Raw genomic sequence first — 21,258 nt, 5'->3', positions numbered from 1 at the left:
CCCCGCCCCAACTGTGTTTATATAGGTGTTATTTTGCGTGTGCGTAAACACCGAGTCGCCACGGGAGGCTGCACGCCCTCCCCAGCGGCGGAGCGAGCGACCGTTGGCGGTAACGCCCCCTCCCCCCCCCGCCGGCCCGCCGCTCTCGCGAGATTTCCTCTCGCTGCCTCCCCCCAATTGCCGAGGTCTCCGCTTCGCTCCGCGGGCGGGTCACGTGCCAGCGCTGGGGCGGGGCGGTGACGTCATAGGTCATATGACCAGCCGGGCCGTGGCCTTTGCTGTCCGCGCGGGCCGCCGCCGCCGTCTCCGCGCTCCCGCCGGTTCCGCTTCGTCCCCCTCCGCCCTCCCCGCTCCCCTCCCCGCCATGGCTCGGGCCCAGGGCGCGCGGGGGTTGCTCGCGGCGGCCGCCCTGCTCGGTAAGGAGGCGGCGGCCTGCGGGGCCGGGCTGCCGCGGCGCGGGGGGCTGCGCCGGGCCGGTAACCGGACACCGTCCGCCCGGCTCCCGCCTGCCGGGGCGGGGCGGGGAGTGACCGGCCGCCGCCAGCGCTGGCTGCGGCAGGCGGCACGGCCCGCGGGGGGGGGGTGGGTGGGTGCGGCGGCGGCACCCCCGGGCCGGGCCCCGGGGGGCTCGGCGGGAGCGGCGGGGGCAGCGGGGCCGAGCGGCTGGGCCGGGCCGGGCTGCGGCTCTGCCGGAGCCCGGGGACGCAGGAGCTGCTGGTGGTGAAGTCGCTGCTCTTCTGCACGGTGCTTGCGACGCCGCCTTGGCAGCAGCTCTCGTCCTGCGGTGCTGCGTGTGGAGCCTCCGTGCCGCGGAGGAGAGAGGTTTGCTGCCGCGCTGAGGGGCTCAGTGCGGCAGGGCTGGGGTTTTGTTGGTTTGGTTTTTGGGGTTTTTTTTTGGGGGGGGGGGGGAGGAAGCCTGTCTGGCATGTTTGCTGATAACTACCTTGCTGTAGGATTTTTTTTTTCTTGCACGGAAAGCCACATCACACGGCGCTATATCGGTTGCGCTTCTGAAAGGCGGCTTCGCTGGGAAAGGGGGACCCGTTGGGAAGCTAGCAAGATGCTTCCTGAATAAAACGGCAGCTGAGGTGGATGGTCTGGCCTGATTTCGGGGGTTATGACAGCCTTTGCAACCCTTTAAGACTTCTTGAATAGTAAATATGTTTATCTTTGTCGACAGTGGTTCAGTTTCTCTGTCTTACTAAACGTGAAAGCTCTTATTTGCAAGGGGCACTGAGCAGTTCAAATATCCAGTTATTGCCGGGTTCACTTCTTGTTCATCTAGCTAGCACGGTGACTAACAGCGTTAGCAGACTTGCTTGTTAGGCGTCTGTAATTTAAATGGCACTGAGCTGCTGTTATAGTGGGAGTTCTTTATATGGCTCGTATAATATAAAGACAATAAAAATTGCTTGTTTGCACTCTAATCAGCCTGCAGTTTAAAAATGGTACCACAGATTGTGTTTTGGGGGACTGTAGTAGTCTTGCTTTGCTTACCCAGCAGTTACAAATGTATTCTCATGCATTTAGCTTTGTCACTTTCTGGCCTGTAAAGTGTGTGGCTTCTGATGCTGAAGAACCAGACTAGGCTGATGATTTTATTACAAAGTAAATATATTTACTAACAACTAGGACCTTGTACCTGTGTTATTTAACTGAATATTTCTACATAACTTTAATTTTGAATTATTTGGTGCAAAGAGATGCTGCGTGCATGGTGGATAGGTAGCCTCCACCATCTTGTGCCACAGTGTGGGGTGGTGGGGTGGGATGAGAGAGGAATGGCTTTACCTGAGGTGAATTCTTTAGACATTTGCAGCTCGTTTGCAGTTCAGTTGCAGCCCTTCAGTCATCTGAGTGAGCGTGGATCAGGATAATTCAAAGATCACAGGAGGCTTAAGGATTAGCATGGGTGGGTCAAATGTGAAAGCATTGTTTGGCAATGCCTTGAATTCGGGACAATACATTGATATGCACCTGATTTTTTTTTCATAAATAGCTCACTACGCCCTACTTAACGTTTCAGTTTTTCATTCATATTGGGCAGCAAGCCACTAAGCTGAATATTTCATGTGTCAGTGTTAAGTATTTTCTGCTGAATTTCCTCACAAATATCAAATGCTCATACGAAATGAATAAACATTTTAGGTAATAGTGATAAATACTGGCAATAGGGGCAATGGGAGATGAAGTACTTTTCCCTCAGACTTAGACTCTATTGCTTTTGAAATATGGAGGAAGAGCATACTCATCTGCTATTAAGCACTGGAAGTGTCAGTTGCCATGTGTGCCAAACCCAGCAGAGTTGCTTGTGCTCTTTGGGTACGATTGCACCTGTATGTATTTTTTTCCCTACTGAAACACAAACATGTCAAAACATTTCCAAAAATCTGAGTTTAGAGTCAAGCATGGATTCAGTATCGCTAAGTAAATAATGAAGTGTCTGAGACTTGGGGAAAGGAAAATGAGTTTGAGAAGGTAGCATGATGCCATTTCAGGGTTGTTGACGCACAATCCACGTGTTTCTATTGCACAACTCTGGTCTAAAGGGGACTTTCAAGCCTAGTCAGTAGTTGCACTGGATGTACTGATCAGAACAGCCCTGATAACAGGCACAAATGGTTCTTAGTAACTTGCAGGGATAGTGAGGGGAAACTTAGATAATAAATTCCAGCCAGTGAATAATTGTTTTACATTTTCCTTAATATTGGGATTGCTAGTTGTATGGAACTGTCTGAGACTGGATATAAAGCAGTTTTCATAAATATATAACTGCTTGTACATTGTGTGACATATGAAATATTGTTTTGTCAAATGCTACTTTCTGCTATCCACAACATTGGTTTTGCTTGACAGCTTCTTTGAGTGTGTTCAAACAGTCTCAAAATTTCTACCCTGGTTTCAAGTCTGCCATCCTGTGATAGGCTACTCAGCTTTGACTTTTGCAGTTTTTTGACTTCTAAAGCAGATTCTTATATGCAGAGTAAGAACTCCTTTGGCTTCCTGATGTGCTGCTGTTGAGATATGCTCCCCAGGTTCCTGTTTGGGCTGATTTACAAGTTTCATTTTTGATGAAGTATGTTTCTAGATTGTTCTGTAGTGGATAGGACAATTCCTAATCAGTTGTAGGTAGTAAGTTGAAGAATTTACTCTAGGGTTGAGGGAGAGCCCTGCTGAAAGGACAAGATGGGTATTTTATTGAGGAGTTGACAACTGTAACCTAAGTTAAGCCTTTTGTATGTCTTAAAGGAAATTATTTCTAGTACTGAAAAGGCACACCTTTCCCACTGCTTGTTTCAGCTTAACTGCAATAGTTTAGCCTTTCCCCTCTTAGGTCAGACATGATTATTTGGAAATTCTTTGAGAAAGATTAGTGCCATCATTGATTTCTTGGTGTTTATTCTATTAAACTTGGCAGTAGACCCATTCAGCTATTTGAACACTTTGTTTATTATCTTCATTCTAAATTGCATGCCTAATATTTTAAAATTTATTTTAAATTTGATAAATCATGCTTTCATGCTGTTTTGGTCTGACTTCAAGACAAACTGCTATTCCTTTCACACTAAGGGTAACTTTCTTAGCCTTCTATGTCACTTGACAGCACTACTGGCTGTTAGCACTACTTTTTCTACTTTAGTTACACATGTAAGAGTGTTAGTAACACCCTGATGCTAGAACGTGCAGTTTCAGATGTGGTTCAGCTCTGTACAGTGGGTACTTGTCTAACTGCTCCTTTGATACGTTTATTTTTTTTGCATTAACCTTTAGTGGTTTGTAGTTTCTTACTAGGCAGAATTTACTGTCTGTAATATGGGGACAGTAGCAAGACTTTACTTTCCTTGCTGGGAGTGAGATTTACCCTTGTCTTGACTGGAATAGGAGAGTGGCATACTAAGGCAGTTGGTTTATTATCTTTTTCCCTTTTGGCTGTCCTCTGAGGAGGCTTTCTCTTCAAATTGTCAACACGGTGTTGCTTCCTCAAAAGGTTGTCTTCGGCTGTCAGTTACCTTGAATGATGTGTGTTAGCTGTGCGCTGTGGCACAGCTGTACTTACCTGAGCAAGTGCAAACTGAGCTTGTGTGGATGCTGAAAAGGGTCTAGTGATGGCAATTCGGAGCTCCCCATGGACTCGTATCATCAGCTGCTGTAGACCTATCCCAAGACTTCCTTCCTCTAGATAGGAAACCATAAAGAAGTTTCATGTGACTAAATTTGATGCAATTGTGCAATTATCTGGCCAAACAGCAAGAGCACAGCTGCTGAGTAGCCTTTCCTTTATGATGCTCTTAATCTTTATAAATGTGTTTATAAAGACAGAAGTCATTCTACTGCAAACTTGAATTGCAAAACATTTTTTTCTAGGTAAACTATACAAATTGTTTACTGCATTACCTTAAATCAGTGACATAAAAATGGAATCTGAGTCTGACTGCATGAATTTGTTTATGCTAGGTGGCAAGGATGCATTTGCTAGGGTTGGATCTGGAACTTGATATGATGAGATGCTGCACCTGCACAAGTGCAGTTGATTCTCTTTTCTTCTTCCCTGAAGTACACTTGAATAAAGCTTGGTTCCCCCTTTTTTACCACTCTGTTCAGGTTCAAGCATGTCCAACAGAAGCTGAAGTGAGTCCAGCTTTTTCTCATGTGCTTTTCAGATATTCTCCTCTGTTCAGTTTCCTGAGTCCATTGATAGGTAAAACACTAACTCATAATTTTATGAAGGCCATCTTGCCTCAAGCAAAGTGGTTCATACATAAAGTCTGTGAAGGGATTTTCCTGCTTACAGTTTTTTCCCCTAAAAACACAAGTGTTAGTAAGTAGGAAGTACTGTCTTTTTAAAAGAAAAAAAAAATCTTTCTTTTTCTGCACTATCAGGATGGTGCAGATCCTGAATCCTGAGCAAGTGATCTTGCTTTTCTCTTCTGAGAAAGGACTTGTACCAGGAATCTCTCGGGGAATGGTACTTACATTAGAAGACAAATGATTAGAGGACAGGGAATTCCTCCTCAGTGGGCTCTCCTTTCCTATCTCTAGCGTAAATCTTAAGAGCCTAAAGCACTGGAGTCACTGATTTGTTCACAAAAAATGGCAGTGAGATGACAGGATTCTCTGGAAGCATCAGAATGAGTAAATTACTGGACATTTTGCTTCATGTGTACTATGAAAAATAAACTTTATTTGGATCAGAATCAGCATTTCTTACCTCCTTGGATCAATGCCACACAGATAGCAGTGTTCACTGTGTATATCCTAAGAATCCAAAAAACATCTTGGCAAAGGTGCAGGGCAGTATTAAAATACTGGCTTCAGTAGTTTAGATACAGAATGGTTGTGTGATGTTGGAGTCTGTTAACAGGCATCCCTTAGCTTCAGAGTGCTGAATAGTAATTATGGAGTAGGTTGTAGCCAAGCGGAGGCTTTAGGGTGTGCGACTGGCTTGTGGATGTGATATTCTGAACCACTGTCATGGTGCTTGAGGGACCTTTAGCTAGACTGCATGGTTTTCTTCCCTAATATTATAGTTATTCAGGGTACCTGCAAATAGTCCAATCTGTAAGATACTCGTATCGCTTACACTACTTATGATGTGAACTTTGCATCCAGATAGATTCAGATGGCTTGCTGTCCTTTCTTCCAAGAGGAGGGCAGAAAAGTACTAAAGGAGATTTTTATTTATGTGGAAAAAATGAATACAATAACAAAATCCAAAATTATATAAAAGTAGCTTTTGTATTTGAGATCCTTATTTAGTGTTCCATGTTTCTAATGAAACTTGGAACTAAGGTAAATCATTAATGACTGTAGCTGAAATCCTTTCTTGTACACAGCCAATGTAAACAATTGCCATTAATATATGCTTTTATATATTTTATATGTTTTTATATATATGTATTTAGAGCACAACAAATATTCATCTCTTCCTCATTTAATAGACAATTTTCCATCATGCAGGAGAGCAACCCAAAGGTAGATATGCTTCACTAATAGAATTTAAATAATAAGTTTGAAACCTGAAAGTGTCTTTGAGGCCAAGAAATGAGGAATCCTGGCATTCTGAAAACCATATTCAAAAGGAACAGGGCTCAGATATGGATCGTTCAAATGTGCTAGATTGTTTTGCTAGCATTGTAGTTTTCAGTTTAAAACAAATTTAATGCTATGTGGTAAATCCGTTTAAGACAAGTTGTTATATGACAAAGGAGGTCATCTTTTTCTTTGACTTGCTTATTTTATTTCAGAGTGCATTATGTTTTTGATATAAGTATGTTAAATAATGAAGGATGTTAGGTTTAATTGCAGTAATGTACCTAGCTGCTCCTTAAGCAGTTAGTTCCACCTACAGTCTTTCTTGCATGACAAGATAATTTAAGAAATGAACTTTAAAGGGATAGATTATCTTATTATCTTTTTATTATAACTGTATATTTTTAATTGAAGATCATATATGAAAGTAGCCCTTTTAAAGAAGTCTACTGGAGTACAAAGGAAACATCTGGGCTAAGTGAGGTTTTTGTGATGCTAGTACATTTTTGATGATTACTTTACTAACTATCCATAACACAGTATTTCCAGCAGAATGAATCAAACTCAACATCTCAAACTTACTTTTTGCATTTGAGGAGTCCAGGAACCATTCAACTATGTAAATCAGAAGTGCTACACTTGTTGTGGAGCAGATATTTGTCCCATAGGATTCAGCTTATTAGGAAGAGCATTTAAAGTACAAAGCTAAGAGACTGGAGGTTGTATCAGCTATTGTTTTAAATAGTGCAGAACAATATTGTTATCAGAAGTACAAGCAATATTCTCAACCTGTAGTATTTGTTAATGATACACCATGTTAAAATTGAGCATTACTTTATGTAACTTAGTTGCTTCATGTACCTTAATTAGAAATATTCTTGGATCAGATTGATTTAAAAGTTTGCTTTTCTGGATTCTTGAAGTTCTGACTGTAGGCTCTTACTATTTGTGGGCTGGTGATGATTCACTCATTAAGCACTAGTCAACACTGAAATTGCTTTTGCAAACTGAACAGTTGCTTTCCTGCCAAACCCAATGAGTTGTTCTTCTGCCTCAAACTGGACAGGGTAAAAAGTAGGGAGGGGAACTTCTTTCCTTCAGTGTCTTGATATGTTCCTTAGGGTTTTCTGCTAATTTTTCTTTGCCCCATGTCCCTTATGTTTCAGTCATTCCTGTCTGTATTGCTGTCCATCCCTGCCCCCAAGAACATGGGAGTGGATTATGCTGCCAGCACAGTGCTTGCTCTGACCACTGTCCTCGTGAATGTCAGCTTATTCACAGTGAAACAGCCCTCTTTTGCCACTTCATCAAGGACAGCTCGATGTCTCGTGCTCGATGCATCTGTCTCATCGCTCTGACAGTCATAAATCCAGTAGCTGCTTAACGCTTCTTAAGGAGGAGTGGGGTTTTGGAGGGTTTGTTTCACACTAACAAAATCCAGGTTCGTGTCATGGTGTGAACTTAGCATTGCAAAAGTCTAGTGTAAGCTACTGTTTGTTTGGACACCTTTTTTACTTAAAATTGCTGAGGGTGATTTGTCTGCTCTTCATTCCCAGAATCTGTCTTCCATTTGGTACCCTCACATCTTCCATTTTTTTCTCTTGAATCACCTAGAATGGACAGGCTTTGTGCGTTTTCTTTTAAGTCAGCAGTGTTGTCTTCATGTTGTTTTTGTCTCTTCTTTGCCCTGCATTCCTCTTCAAAACCATTTTTTCCTCTAACTTCTTTCATTCTTTTACTACGTATTACTTCTTTGTTTATTCTTAGCTCTAAAATCACCAGGCTTTTTTTAACAGCTATCAAACCAGGGAGTCAGCATGCATGCTGAAGACTTTGGTCCTGTGGCATTTTTCATTGGTAATGTTAGCTTGAACAGCTGTGGACTGTTATTCCCTGCTTCTACACTGTTTTCTATGCAGTGCTGGAAATCAAGAAAGTATAAGCAGTTCTGTTCTTGAGAAAACAAGTGCTTAGGTAAAATGTAAATAAGTTCCAAATGTGAATTCAACTTGAAGAAAACATTGCAAATTGAAACTTCCATATGGAAGAGCCTCAGTTATTTCTAGCGCTGCACTGAATTGCTGTGAATGAGATTTTCCTTATGAATGCATATACTTTCATGAATGGTATAAGCTTGACATAAAGCCTGAGGTAAGACAATTTTGCTTTGAAATAGTCATTTTTCTATGCTATTCATTCTTAAGCAATTTCTTCTTGTGTCTATCTTTGGTTTTCAGTCTAGACTTTTTAAACAACTGGATAAAGTGCATGAGTTTAAGTTTTGGTCACCTTTGGTACTGGGGGAGGACATATTTCTCTTGTCAGGACAAAGTCCTGAGTGCTTGCTGAGTGCTAGCAAAACTGCTTTCAGTGTGTTCCTATGGCTGAAGTGCCAACTACCTAAGTCCTGCTCACAGAAGTCCAATTCTTCCTAAGAATTGCCATAATCCAATTGTAGGCACCGTAGTTGTGTAGCAAAAAGCTTTAAATTTGGGATTTGCTTTTTAGAAACCTTTTTGGGGAAAAGTTAGATAATAGGTAATCTCTCAGCTGGATCTTTCTGCTCTATCAGCAGTTGAATGGATTAGTGTGCTTGACTCCTTAAAGCTTATTTGCTTGAGATAAGTTGCATGGTTTGTCTTGCAGCTGCTTTTTCAGGTTTTCTGTAAGATTGTGAGGTTGTTGCAAATGCAAGCCAGTGAAGTGCTAGCATAAAAATAGTGCAGGCTTTTTGCAGTGAGATTTGCTTCAGGTTTGGGGGGGGGCATAACCAGAAAAATAAAGAAAATGCCCTTAAATGTGAACGTTGTGGTATGATTCCAGATACCTGAATACTGTCCAGTTAGCTCTCATTTCAGATGAAGTGTGTAGCTACTCAAGTTTCATTATCAGTGTAAGCTGAGCTAAGTCCATATTGCTGTCAGAAGGGATGATCCTACGCTCCTCCAGCCGCATGTTCTTACCCGGTTAAGTCAGGACTAGTACTTGTGCAGTGTGATCAGTCACATTAGTGCTGTGAGCACTGGGGCTGGAGGAAGTGAGTGTGCGTGGGGAAACCATGCTTTTGTCAGCAGCTCAGTGTTAGATCAGCTTAAACCAGGCAGGAAAAGGTAACCTCAGTCTATGTCAAGGTCTTGGCCCCCACCCTCTTCTCAAGTGTGGAGAGCATGGTGACAGTAAAGAGAAGTTCTCCTGACAAGGATGGCTCACTCCGTCACCCTATTTTTGGCAGTGCCTCCAGAACATCTGCAGTCAATGCAAGCCTTCTAAATGCTGCGTTCAGTGTGTGTGCAGCTGAGTGTCCTGGCAGAGCGGGAATGAAGGCCGTGTGGTGTGCTGCAAGGGGAAGACTGAGCGCCATAGGCAGGATCAAATAGGCAAAGCCAGTTCTTTCTGAAGCCTGCAAATTATTTGCTCTGTGGCATGTGAACCCTGCGTAGTTGCCTTGAACAGCATGACCAATACATTTGTTACAAGTTGTTCTCTAATGAGCAAGCATGTCAATAGTTTTGGTTTGGATGGTTTTGTCTTTTAGACACTAGAAAGTGTTAAATTTGTTTGGTAGTGATGTTGAGGCTAGTACAGACTTAAACAAGTTTCCAAATTCAACTGTGAAGCTTAGGACGTAGTCACAAAATGTGGAGTTGTACATACTTTTCTCTCTGCTTGGGAATCTAAAATAAAAACTTGTGTGACATGAACTTAACTACTTGCCACTCTGAACAGGCTTTTTACAGGCTGCTGCTTCGTTTGATGTGAAAGATTCAAGTGGTAATGTCTGCATAATGGCTGATATGACAGTGGCCTTCTCAGTGGAATACAACAGCAATGGGCAAAAAGAGGTGAGGGGAGTAGCTCACTGCTTACCTCTAACTTGTTTTTAAAAATGTGTGGTATTATTGCAGGTGTGCAACTGAAACTTTGAACAAATATGCAAGCCTGAAAAATGGCTGCCACAAACATTCCCTCATTCTGGTCAAGTTGCTTCAATTTTTCCTTTATTATTGATGCTTCCTCTAATTAAACAGCAGGACTAAGACTGCCTGAAACCATCACAAATAATAAATGCATGAAATAAATTTGCGACTGAAATGTCCTACAAGTTCTATTGGCAGCTAAAGTGGCTTTTATTGGGACCATAAAGAAAAAATGCTACCAGTCTCCTTTAGGTGATTTGATCATTGCAATTACTTACGTGGACTAAATCTGAAATTAAATGGCTATTAGTAGGTAGCTTTTAAACTTCCCTGAAATCTGTGGCGCTCTCATGTGGGTCTCGACATATTTCAGTGTGTCTGCAGACCAGTGCATACAGGTTGTTCAGCATTAACAGCAAAAGTCAATATAATAGCAAATTCTATTAAGGAAAAATTAAGAATTTTTATTTCCAAACACTCTGCTTTTCAATTTAATAATTTTTTGGTATCTCTCCTACTGAATGGGCATTTTGGATTATTTATAATCTCATTGCTATTGCATGTTTTAAGGCAACCCTGTTGAAGGTGCTTTTTTCTAGCCATTAGTGTAATGTGAGATTAGAAGGGAAAAAAATCCTACTGCTTTGCTACTGGTATGTCTGCCATGTGGGATTTCTTTGATCTGGGAGCTACATTGCATAGTCCACTTCAATGCTGATGGTCTCAAATCCTGCTGATACTGCTATAAAAGCTTACATTCAGAGGTGGCTGCTTTCATAATGTGGCTTTGGCTGTTCCTTGTAAACCATGAGCTCAAACTTTCCACTAAATTTTGTGTTTGTCTTCAGGTACTGAGTTACTGGTCAATATGTAATGAACCTGAAGAATTTTAGCCAAACCATGCAGACTGTACTTTGTGCTTCTGTTCTGCTTACTCAATTGTATTACAAGAAACAAAGATTAAATTATCTAATTTTTCACCTGTATTCAAAGTTTGCCAGATTTGATTCATCTAGTACAGATGTCCATGCAAATTCATAGTGCTGGTTTAAGGGAACAAGGTCTAAGTAGTGCTGCAAATGTGTACTGTTTTGTCCTCAAATTTCACAGGGACCGAGATCCTTAGAAATCTGAGCACCAGTACCATGCTATTTGTTGGGGGAGCGGATACATGTATATAAATAGACAGCTGACAGGCTGTGTGAATGTTGGCTGTTTTGTAGCAGTTGCATAGGCTATTTGAAAAGCAGTAAGGAAAGTCCATTGTATTATCCCATTTGTGTTTTGTTTTATACCCCTCAGGTTGTACACTTTCTTCTTCCACAAAACGCCACAGTACTGCAACGAAGCACATGTGGTAAACGTAACACATCTCGACCAATTCTGGCATTGGGTTTTGGAGCAGGACATTCGTTAAGCCTGAATTTCATGAAGAGTGCAAACCAGTACCAAGTTGAAGAGTTAATTTTCCACTACAATTTGTCAGATAAAACTTTATTCCATAATTCAACTGAAGGTAAAATGAAAACTTCCTATTCTTTCCATTGTGTAACCCTTCTGTGTGTAGTACTGATTTGTTTCTGTAAATACTGTTATGTTCTAATGCAGTGTAATCCTCTTACAGGCAAGGTGATGAAGGTATCGCATAAATCTGATATTCGGGCAGATATGGGCACAAAATACAGATGTGTCAACTCAAAGCACATCAATATGAAGAATGTGAACATCACTTTTAGCAATGTTACTTTGGAAGCCTACGTTGCAAATGGCACTGTCAGTATAAATAGTAGGTATCTTGTGGCAAAAAAAGTACTTGTTAAGCTAATATTTTCAATGATACGTTATTTTTTAAAGTCCTGACTAATTATGTCTAGGTAGGTACAGAGCAGATCTGAAACTGATAGCTGTGTAGTGGCATCTGTTGAAACTGTTAATGGAGTTGCTTGAGGTTTTCTCTGTAGGGGTGTCAACATCTATGACTGGAAGATACTATTCCCATGGGTTTTGTACAAGCATTATGGACCATTCTTTCCATTCGTGAGTATGGGTGTAAACTTGTGCTGCAGTAGGTCAACCAAGCACATGGCCAAAATCCTAGTTTGAGGAGGGTCTGATCACTTAGAAGTACGCTTCTCCCAAAGCAGTTTAAACTAGTTCCTATGTGCTCAGGGGAAAGCTGGTGATTTAATGGGGGACAATGGAGAACTGACCTGTAGGGAGTAGATGCATGCATCTTTGTACAGGAAGCTTTACAAAAGCTGTAAGAAATGTTCTTTCTCTATCAGCCTCAATCACAAAATAATTTTTATCCTGAAAAAGCATCTCAAAATTTCTCTGCTATAATGTTAAGATGACAAGCTACTTACATGGTGTGTTCGTGCTGTTTGCTTTTGTGGCAGCACTGTTCAGTTTATATGGCTCTTTCTCTTGCTTGCCCATGCAACATCAGGCAGTAGTAAGTCTTTGCCTTAATTTTGTTGGGCTGAATAAGAAGTCTTCCATCTTCTGAGGGAAATGTAGAACTTTACATTCTTATCCTGGTAATCCTATTCATGCATCTGTTGAAATCAATCCTATGACTAGTAGATCAGTGGTGGTGTGTGGTGGATTCATTGAAAAGATGCCTTCTACAGGGCTTTCTATTCTTTGCCCCATCTCTCCAAGAAATACCTTGCCTGATGCATCATAATCCTGGAGTTGACTTTTTATGGCGCCTCACACTACTGGCTCAGATTTCAGTGTGAATTAGTTTCTTGTTCAGTCTTTTCTATTCAGTGTACTACAGTGTGCAGAAAAAATGTAGACACCAATTTACCATTTAAAAAAAAATCTAGTTTCTATTACTCAGTCCACTAAATGTTCCGTTTTTCTTTAAGTATGTCTTGATCCAACTCCATTATCAGCAAGCTTCAACATAAGCCTTGATCATGTACAGATACCATTCATGGGAAAAACTTTTTTAACTTCCAAAATTTCACTGAAATTTTACTGTCTAATACTTTTCCTTTCAACACCACTTACTACCTGGTCTTGCACATTCTTTTGGTTAAAAAATTCAGTATTGCATTATTCTGGGAGGGTGTTACTTCCATTATCTTATGCAACAAAAGTTTATCAGCATTTGACTAACTTTCTATTCCTACTTCCTTCACTCTCTCCATTCTCATCTAGAATGTCTTAAGTTGCCGATCACTTCCTCACAGTTGCTTTTCTTCATCCTATAGTATTGCTGTGTCTTGATGACACTGTTAAAACCCTCAACAAAAGGCACATGAGTTCATATGATCCTGGGATAGGCACTGTTTGGACTGAGTTCAAGGCCCTTGTTCTGTTTTGTTCCCACATTCCTGTTGTTCATGCTGCCATGCTTAGTTTTTTATATTAGCATCTTCCTTTGGTTTTTATTATCTTTTATTGTCATCTTGGGACTGCACCCAAGAATTTTTTATTCCTACTGCACAATCAGCTATCTCCTTTTTTCCTTAATATTTTTATTCAAGTAGCTCAAGAATCTTTTCTTTATCCTTTTTGTATCTTTATCCCCATACTTCTTGACTGCAGCATTTCTCCCAGAACAGTTCCTTCTTTCCACTCTTCTTGTAGGCTTTAGACTTTCTCTATCCTTTTGGCAGGGATTGATAAACTTTAGATCTGGAATTCTCCCTTAATTTCTTTTTCTGTGCAGCTCCTTCATTAGAGGATATTTCTGCTGGTGAGCTGGGCAAGGCTCACTGAAGACAAGAATGTCAGTGTTCAGTGCATCTACGCATCATTGGTAATGGTAACTTCTGATGGTGTACCCAGAAGTTAGTGAATGAGCTTTTATTGTAGTGATTATCTACAGCTCTGCAGAAAAGGAGACTTTAATTTTATCTGGTACTGTCAGCTTCTTTTCTTAACTGTCAGAAAAAGGCATACGAATAATTTGTCTTGTCTCCAGATCTGTACTGAAGAGTTACTAAGAGCTATGCTGTAAATTAGTTCAAGAAAAATTCTGTATCCGTGTAGGATGAACTTCCACTTTAAGTGAGATTGTTTTTTCCATCTCTGCCAACTTTAGTAAGAGGCTCTGTATGTTGAGGCCTTGTAGATGAAGGGGAATTCCCCACTGAAGTACCAAGTAAAGCTGCTGACTGGTTTATCTGTTAAGAAGTTAATCACTTTGAGACCTGACTGGTGTCTATTAAGTCCACAAAAGGGGCCGCTCCCTCTTCCCTCTCCCTTCCCTCCCTTCATCATTCATCTCCCTTGCTTCTGGTCTTCTACCTTCCAGAAATGGAGCAGAAATAGGAAAGTGTGCTGCATTGGAGTCTGTGTTCAGAAGGTGATTAGCCTGCATTTAAAGTAGAGTTCCTCTTTCTGACTCTTAATCTAAAGTTAAGTCACTGTTTGAGTACAGAGGCTATACATCATATATCTAGCATCTACAAGAAGTGTATGATTTAAATCTTAGCAGTAGGCTCTTTCAGTCAGAATGGAGACAACTTCTAGTGCTGCTGTAGTTCCTGTCTTCCTTATAAGGCTGTAAGCTGTTATCCCTGAAACAGGGACATGACCTTGGCTTGAAACTTGGAAGCCTGTACTGTAGTGATGTCTTTGCTGTGACCTTTGATTTTGGCTTGCACATTCAATGCAGGTGCTTTCTCAGGTCCCAGAACTAGTAAAGGTCTTGTTGCCAGGTGTTTCTGACTGTTCTGGCAAGTAAGTCAAAGCCACTGTTCCTCTCTCCTACTGCCTTGGAAGTTGGTGCAGAACTGGATGAAAAGAGAAGGCAGTCTGACTTAGACATCTTCGCTCTTTACCTCAGATGGTGGATATGGAAGGTGGCTACTAATGCAGGACTACAAGGAGAATGGACATGAGACTCCAAGGGAAAGGCTATATTGGAACACTTGCCAGCAAAAGCAGTGTCTTAAGATAACACTGTTGAGGACAACTGCTATGAGGACTTGAGAGGTCCAGTAGTATTTTAATATTCCCTCAGGTATTGCCAGAGTAACGAAATAGGATCCTTGCAAACTGGTAGTGTACTGGGTGGAAGGAGGAGGACCAGAACAGCACATCTCCTCAGGGACTGCTTTTCATACTGGGCCTGAGAACTGTCCCTCTACCTCTAGCACACGAGTGCCCAGAAGGTTTAAGGGGTAGTCATTTGAGCCTTGCTGTGGGCATACAGCAGGAAGGCTGTGGCTCTGACAGCATAGCAGTATTGTGCTTCTCCTGATTTCATGGAGAAATAAAATGACAGCAAATGAATAAAAGCAGATCTGTTGTGCATGAATTTCTGTAAAATAACAGCAGAGTTGCCATTTTCATATGTTAGGTTTTAAGAGTTTCTTTTAAAAAAAAACACTTTGTAACAAGATTTTAGATAATGCTTTACTGTTGTTTCTTAGTATCTTCTATTAGGAGAAGCTACTTAAAAATGCATCCTCCTTCTCCTTCAGGATTAAAAAAAGGTAGATCATTGTGTAATTTCATTTTGTTTGGTGATTGTCTGTATTCCTTTCTCTCCAGACACAGAATGTGCTGAAGATATGGTCTCCACTACTGTAATGACTACAACTCCTAGACAGACTACTAGCCAGGTTCCAACAACTAGCCCAGCACCAACTGCATTGCCACAAAATCCTGCTGTTGGTAAATACAATGTGACTGGTGCAAATGGAACCTGTGTGCTTGCCTCCATGGGGCTGCAGCTTAATGTCACCTATCTAAAAAAAGATGAAAAGGTATAATTTTTTTCTTTCTTCAAAACCATCAGTTTTCTTCTTTGGAGAAAACTTGTTAAATTATTACAGGCTAACTTCTATAAAATCCTGAATCTTCATAGTGTTCATCCATTATGCTGTATTTAAATTGTTTCACTTGGATTAGATTAGTGAATACTCAGACACAGTTCTGTTGCACTGCAAGTTGTCATTAAAGATTTTCCATTCAGTAAGAGTACTAAACTTATCTGTCAAATGCAATAAATATACTTGATGATTCAAGAAGCAGTAAAACTATCAAAATATGACTACTGGCAATTCTATAACAGATGTCGTCTAGATGGGTTTTGAAATGTTACTTAAATGCAGGAATTTGTACTGAGATATTTGATTGAAAACAAAAATCTGGCCCCAGCATAGGTTGTTTCCTTCCACTATTGATGCAAATAGGCCCTTAATAGGAAACTGAAAAAACATACAAGCTCTCCATTATACGGACCTTTGGTTGCAAGCTTTTTTCCTATCCTGTGGCTTGACCTGAGGTCAATGGGACAACTGCAGGTGAATGTAACTATGGCTGCTTTTCTGTAGTTTATTCAGGGTCCAGTGATAATGGACCTGGTGTGAGGAGGGTAGATCTCAGTAGGATTTAATTGCTTAATGCTGTGTGTGCTAGTGAGATGCATGTGTTGCACTGGTGTATGCATATGGTGATGAATGAGGAAAAAATGAGCACTGATGACTGAGGTCTGGCTGCACACTAGCTGGTTATGATGGGAAATGTGCTATGGCCACCTTAATTGTGTGAAATTCCCTAAGCTGCTTCCTGCACCATGACACTCTAGCACTGCTCAAACAGCTGATTTCTAACCTAATGACCAGTGGGGAGGGTGGTAAATAGGTTTTCCAAAGTCCCATGAGGGTCAGTTAACCTCTAAGACCTGCTAATGTTTTCTGTGTCATTGTTCTGCAAGTTAGCCTATGATGGTATGCAGACACAGCCCAGTGTGAAGTCAGGTACCACGGGTAAAGCTAAAATGTGTTAAACTGAAGTGACTTGCAAGATGATCATGATTACAGGCATTTTTCATGATTGCTTCTCCACTATGTTGAAGCAGAATTTCATAGCTTGTTGCACCTTCTGTAGGGGTGGCTACTGATTTTTCCTTATGTTTCTAGGAGCAAGTGTGGTGTGGGTAAAGCAGGAGGTTATTGGCTGCAGCCAGTTGGGGCTGAGGAAAGCTTTGTTACGCATGCAAAGATGCCTTTGTTCTCTGTGCCAGCCTGCTCCTCTGGCGCAGCTTACGCCAGCCAATGTGTGCATGTATCTGCCTGCTTGTCTGTGAAATGGGTGGGCAAATATAGCATTGTATGCATGTGAGTTCAGGTAAAATAGAAGCTGACTGATCATGTAGTGGTATATTAGTCTTTTCAAGAACAGTAAGTATCATAATTGTTTCTCTTCTCATAGATTGGATTAGATTTGCTGAATTTCGTACCACATAATACAACTTCTTCTGGAACGTGCGGCAATACCGCTGCCTTCTTGACTTTGACTTTTGAGAAAACAAGGCTTATCTTTCACTTTGCATTGGTAAGAATCTCTAGACAAAGCATGTAGGGTCTGCAGTACTTCTGATGTGGAGAAGTTAATTGGGGCAAGTCCAAGAGCAAGAGATGCAGCTACAGGAAGAGGGAATAATTTCTTTGTTTTAATACTGGGATTTTGGGATTTTAATATTTGGATAACTGGAAGAAAGGAAAATACCTATATGCACACACACACTTTGTCTGCAATGGGAATTTCTTATAAGTTGAGTCAAAGGGAATTGTTTTAAGCAATTGCATTGCTGACTCTTCAAAGCTTTTTATCCAAACTTGGAACAATTCTGCTGTAGCAGAGGAATATAGCCCATGACAAAGAGGCATGTCATCTAATGGCAGAAGTCTGGAATTGGATTTAAATCCTCAGTGTTCTGTATACAGCATAAGGGCTGTGTGTGCTTGTCTTATGGTCACCTACAGTGATTGGAATCCATGTTTCCAACAGCCCTGCCCCCAGTGCTGCATTAGCAGCTGAGTACTGTTGAGGACTGTCCAGGGAACTTCATGCTGCTTTTAATACACATTGGATTGATCATATATGATCACCTTGATCTGTCACTATTAAATTACTTTCTGCATCTCTAATTATGTGGTACCTAGCTGCTTTAAAGCTGTACCTGTAACACAGGTGAGGTCATTGCACCATCCTGGTCATCTGAGACTGACTTCAGTGTGGAGGTCAGGTCAGCAGTCTGATAGCAACAGTTCCCCCTCCTCCCCCCCACCCCCATAACCTTCTCTAAGGTAGCTTTTGTCTTTAAAGGTGTGACTAAGCTCTTCCTTGGGATGCTAGCATTTCAATTAAAGACTATGCTTTGAAAAGCTTTCTCTTAACTGCATGCAAAATTGAACCCTAATCTTAGCAACTTATGTTGTATATCAGTAGGTTAAATGACAACTTTTTTTTTAAAGAATGCAAGTACTGAAAAATTCTTTCTGCAAGGTATGAATGTGAGCACAACTCTGCCTTCTGAAGCAAAAGGTATGGTCTCTTCAGAATTTTACTTTAGATGACTTTTTTTATAAAAAAAAAAATAATTATGGGTTGCCTGCATTAATGGGGATGAATGTTGGGGATGATTGTCTTTAATTTTAAGCCCTATGAGCTTGCAGCACCTGTTCTTCAAGATTCTGTAATAAGACTTTCTTTTGCACAGTTCCAAAGTTTGAGGCATCTAACAACAGCATGAGTGAGCTGAGAGCTTCAGTAGGGAACTCCTACAAGTGCAGTGCAGAGGAGAATCTCTGGGTCTCAGACAAAGCCCTTGTCAATGTATTTAATGTTCAGATACAGGTTTTCAAGATTGATGGAGACAAATTTGGGGCAGGTAAGAGGTTTATATTTGTAAAAAATCTACCAAAGATTTGCAACTTACACTTTGATATAAACATACAATATTTTAATCAGAATTTCATTTTATTCTGCAGTCAAAGTCAGCTCTTCGGTACTGTGCTCAGTCTCTGCATGCCCCATTACAGATGATGTAGGAGTTGTTAAAATGTCTGAGTTGAAGCTAGTATAAGAAGCATGTAAAAAGCAGCCTTGAAATAAGTAGCACTTCTTCAAGAGAAGAGTTAAGGAAGAGCATTAACTTCCTTCTAACTCTTCACAGGCAGCTGTATTGAAGGGGCAAAGATCTGGGAAACTCCAACTGCTTTAGTTTACTCTCCTTTGTGACTGGAGTTAAAGCAAAAAGGCTGAAGGGGAGGGGTCTGGATGCACAAACCTAAGCTTTGTGTATAACAGTAATAGCACTTGAAGGAAACAATTATCTCTACATTGTGCATGCAACAAATAATACTGGAAGGACTTGATCCTGAAGGATCATAGTTACTGAACTGTTTCCTTTTGGCTGTTAGCAAGCTAAGCTAGAAGTTAACTCAAGCCAGTTTTATCTATGTGCTGAGAGTGGAAACTTGAGTTTATGGATATACCCATCTGTTGGTGGACTAGTGCCTAATGTGAATTTTCTTCTCCTTGCAGTGGAAGAATGCCAGCTGGATGAAAACAACATGCTGATCCCAATAATAGTTGGTGCAGCCCTTGCTGGTCTTGTTCTAATTGTCTTGATTGCTTACTTGATTGGCAGAAAGAGGAGTCATGCTGGATATCAAACAATTTAATGACTTGCACTCAAATCCAGTGTAGATAAAAAGCAATTGCAAGAAGCAGGAAAAAAAGTAACATTTTCCCTAAGATTGATGTTGTAAGGAAACACCTTTTCTTGCAAATTGCTTCTTTTCAAAGTCTGCTTTATTAAATGTGAAATCATCTTGCAGCATTTAACTATGCACAAAAATAACCGAAAATTCTGGTGTTTAATTTTGCTAACTAGTTTAAATATTTACCCACTTAGAAACAAGCTAAAAGTTTTTAAGGGTGCTTTTTTGGAATTGGCATAAGGTAATGTCAGCTAAAGATTCCAGACAGGGATGTTGCTAATACACATTGACTCAACTTCAAAACTTGTAACAAAGGGAAAAAATTCATTCTTGGAACTGCTGCCATCCAGTGATGAACTTAATTATACTGATAATGTATTTAAAGAAATTTAGTAACAACTGACAAAATCGAAATTTGAAATCTAAACTCCACCTTGTCTCTTAGGTGTGTATTTTTTACTAAGCTTTAAACACAATGCCTGGCATATGCAGGGTGTGAACAGCGCAATACTCAAACCTTATAGGAACTCTTTGTGATTGGACAACTCCCCTGTTTGATATTTTTGATGCTCTGCCAGCTTGTTAGGAGCTGGTACTTTTTTAAAATGGGTGTTATTTTTATTTACATTTTTTTTGTAAAGTGATTTCAGTCTCTTCTGTTGGAAGGTCCAGAGAGATCCTGTTACTGCACATGTGTACAATATAGATCTCAATCTGCTGATTCTCTTGCTTTAAACTTGGCTGGGGGTTGTACACTTTAAGGATCAGTTCTTATGTATGCATTGCCTGTAACAATGCTAATAAAGACACATTTTTCTGTATGTCTTAATACCTCTGATCACTTTTTAAAAAGACTTGATTATTTGATAAGTGCTAATGTCTTGGTTTGGCTCTATTTCTGAAGCTTCAGATAATCCTTAACTTGGGATTATGTTAAACTAGTGTTTCATTTTTGTTTGTGCAGTACAAAGGTGAGGCTTAACTGTGTATGTGTCTTCAAAACAGTGGGTTGTGGCTGTGTTTGTGTTTTTTGGGGGTGTGTGTGTGTGTGTTTTTTTTTTTTTTACTTTCTGCCTGTGAACAGGTAAAGCTGCTTCTCCATGTCAGTAACTTGAGATCTTACTCTAACATTAAATTGCAGCTTGCTGAGAAATGTCAGTATGTTGGTCTGTCCTGCTAAGCATCACTTTCCAAGAGTACCAAGATAGTCAATATAAGGACTATGTAGATGACATTACATACCATTGTCTTCCTGTGAAGTCAGATTCTTACCACAAAGTAGAAAATGTCTGGACCTCAGCAGAGATTGTACATGTTGTAGTGTGTCCTGAACTGAACCTATACCTTAAAGTTTCCCAGCCTGCTGCAGAATGCTTCAGTGTTAGCAATACTAGCTAAACAGGGCAGGAACAAAGCTACACTAAACCACTGCACTGAGCACTTTTTCCCAACAGCAAGAACTGAACACACTGCAGTAAGGCTTGGCATGCTGTGGACCATCTGCCCAGATACCTTCAACTATGCATTTCATTGTTGATACAGAAACTAACATTTCTTAGCAGTACCATACTTCTGGCATGTCAGCAGGTGTTAATGTCCTTAAAATCCAGTACTCAAAGTACTGTTATTTAGTGTAAAGGATGAGATAGCCCAGTACTATATTGATGAACAACTAGTACTACTTTAAAAGCAGTTATGTCCACTTATGGTGGGAATGAAGTAGAGTCCAAAAAGGAGTGTGGCTGTAAATGATTGGCTTTGTCAAGTATTTTTCAACTGGGAGAATAAAAACCAAGTCTGCTGCTGTCTTCAGTCCCCAATCCCTCCCCACC

General features: G+C 40.7%; 1 protein-coding gene across 2 annotated transcripts; it reads left to right on the top strand.

The window, feature by feature from the left end:
* Nucleotides 1–316: 316 nt before the first annotated feature.
* LAMP1 (lysosomal associated membrane protein 1) lies at nt 317–20,247 on the top strand. Of its 2 annotated transcripts, none has more exons than XM_067295648.1 (9): nt 317–416; nt 9,757–9,872; nt 11,250–11,463; nt 11,572–11,733; nt 15,465–15,679; nt 17,130–17,252; nt 18,176–18,245; nt 18,421–18,591; nt 19,248–20,247. In XM_067295648.1, the coding sequence occupies exons 1-9, from the start codon at nt 365–367 to the stop codon at nt 19,385–19,387; spliced, it is 1,263 nt and encodes a 420-aa protein (XP_067151749.1). In that variant the 5' UTR covers nt 317–364; the 3' UTR covers nt 19,388–20,247. The 2 variants fall into 2 exon arrangements, with proteins under 2 accessions (XP_067151749.1, XP_013809515.2); XM_013954061.2 differs by lacking the exon at nt 317–416 and adding an exon at nt 803–822.
* Nucleotides 20,248–21,258: the final 1,011 nt, after the last annotated feature.

The sequence above is a fragment of the Apteryx mantelli genome, chromosome 1, assembly GCF_036417845.1.
Source record: "Apteryx mantelli isolate bAptMan1 chromosome 1, bAptMan1.hap1, whole genome shotgun sequence".
Taxonomy (NCBI): domain Eukaryota; kingdom Metazoa; phylum Chordata; class Aves; order Apterygiformes; family Apterygidae; genus Apteryx; species Apteryx mantelli.
The sequence above is the reverse complement of the archived record's forward strand: the minus strand, read 5'-3'. Positions and strand labels throughout refer to the sequence as shown.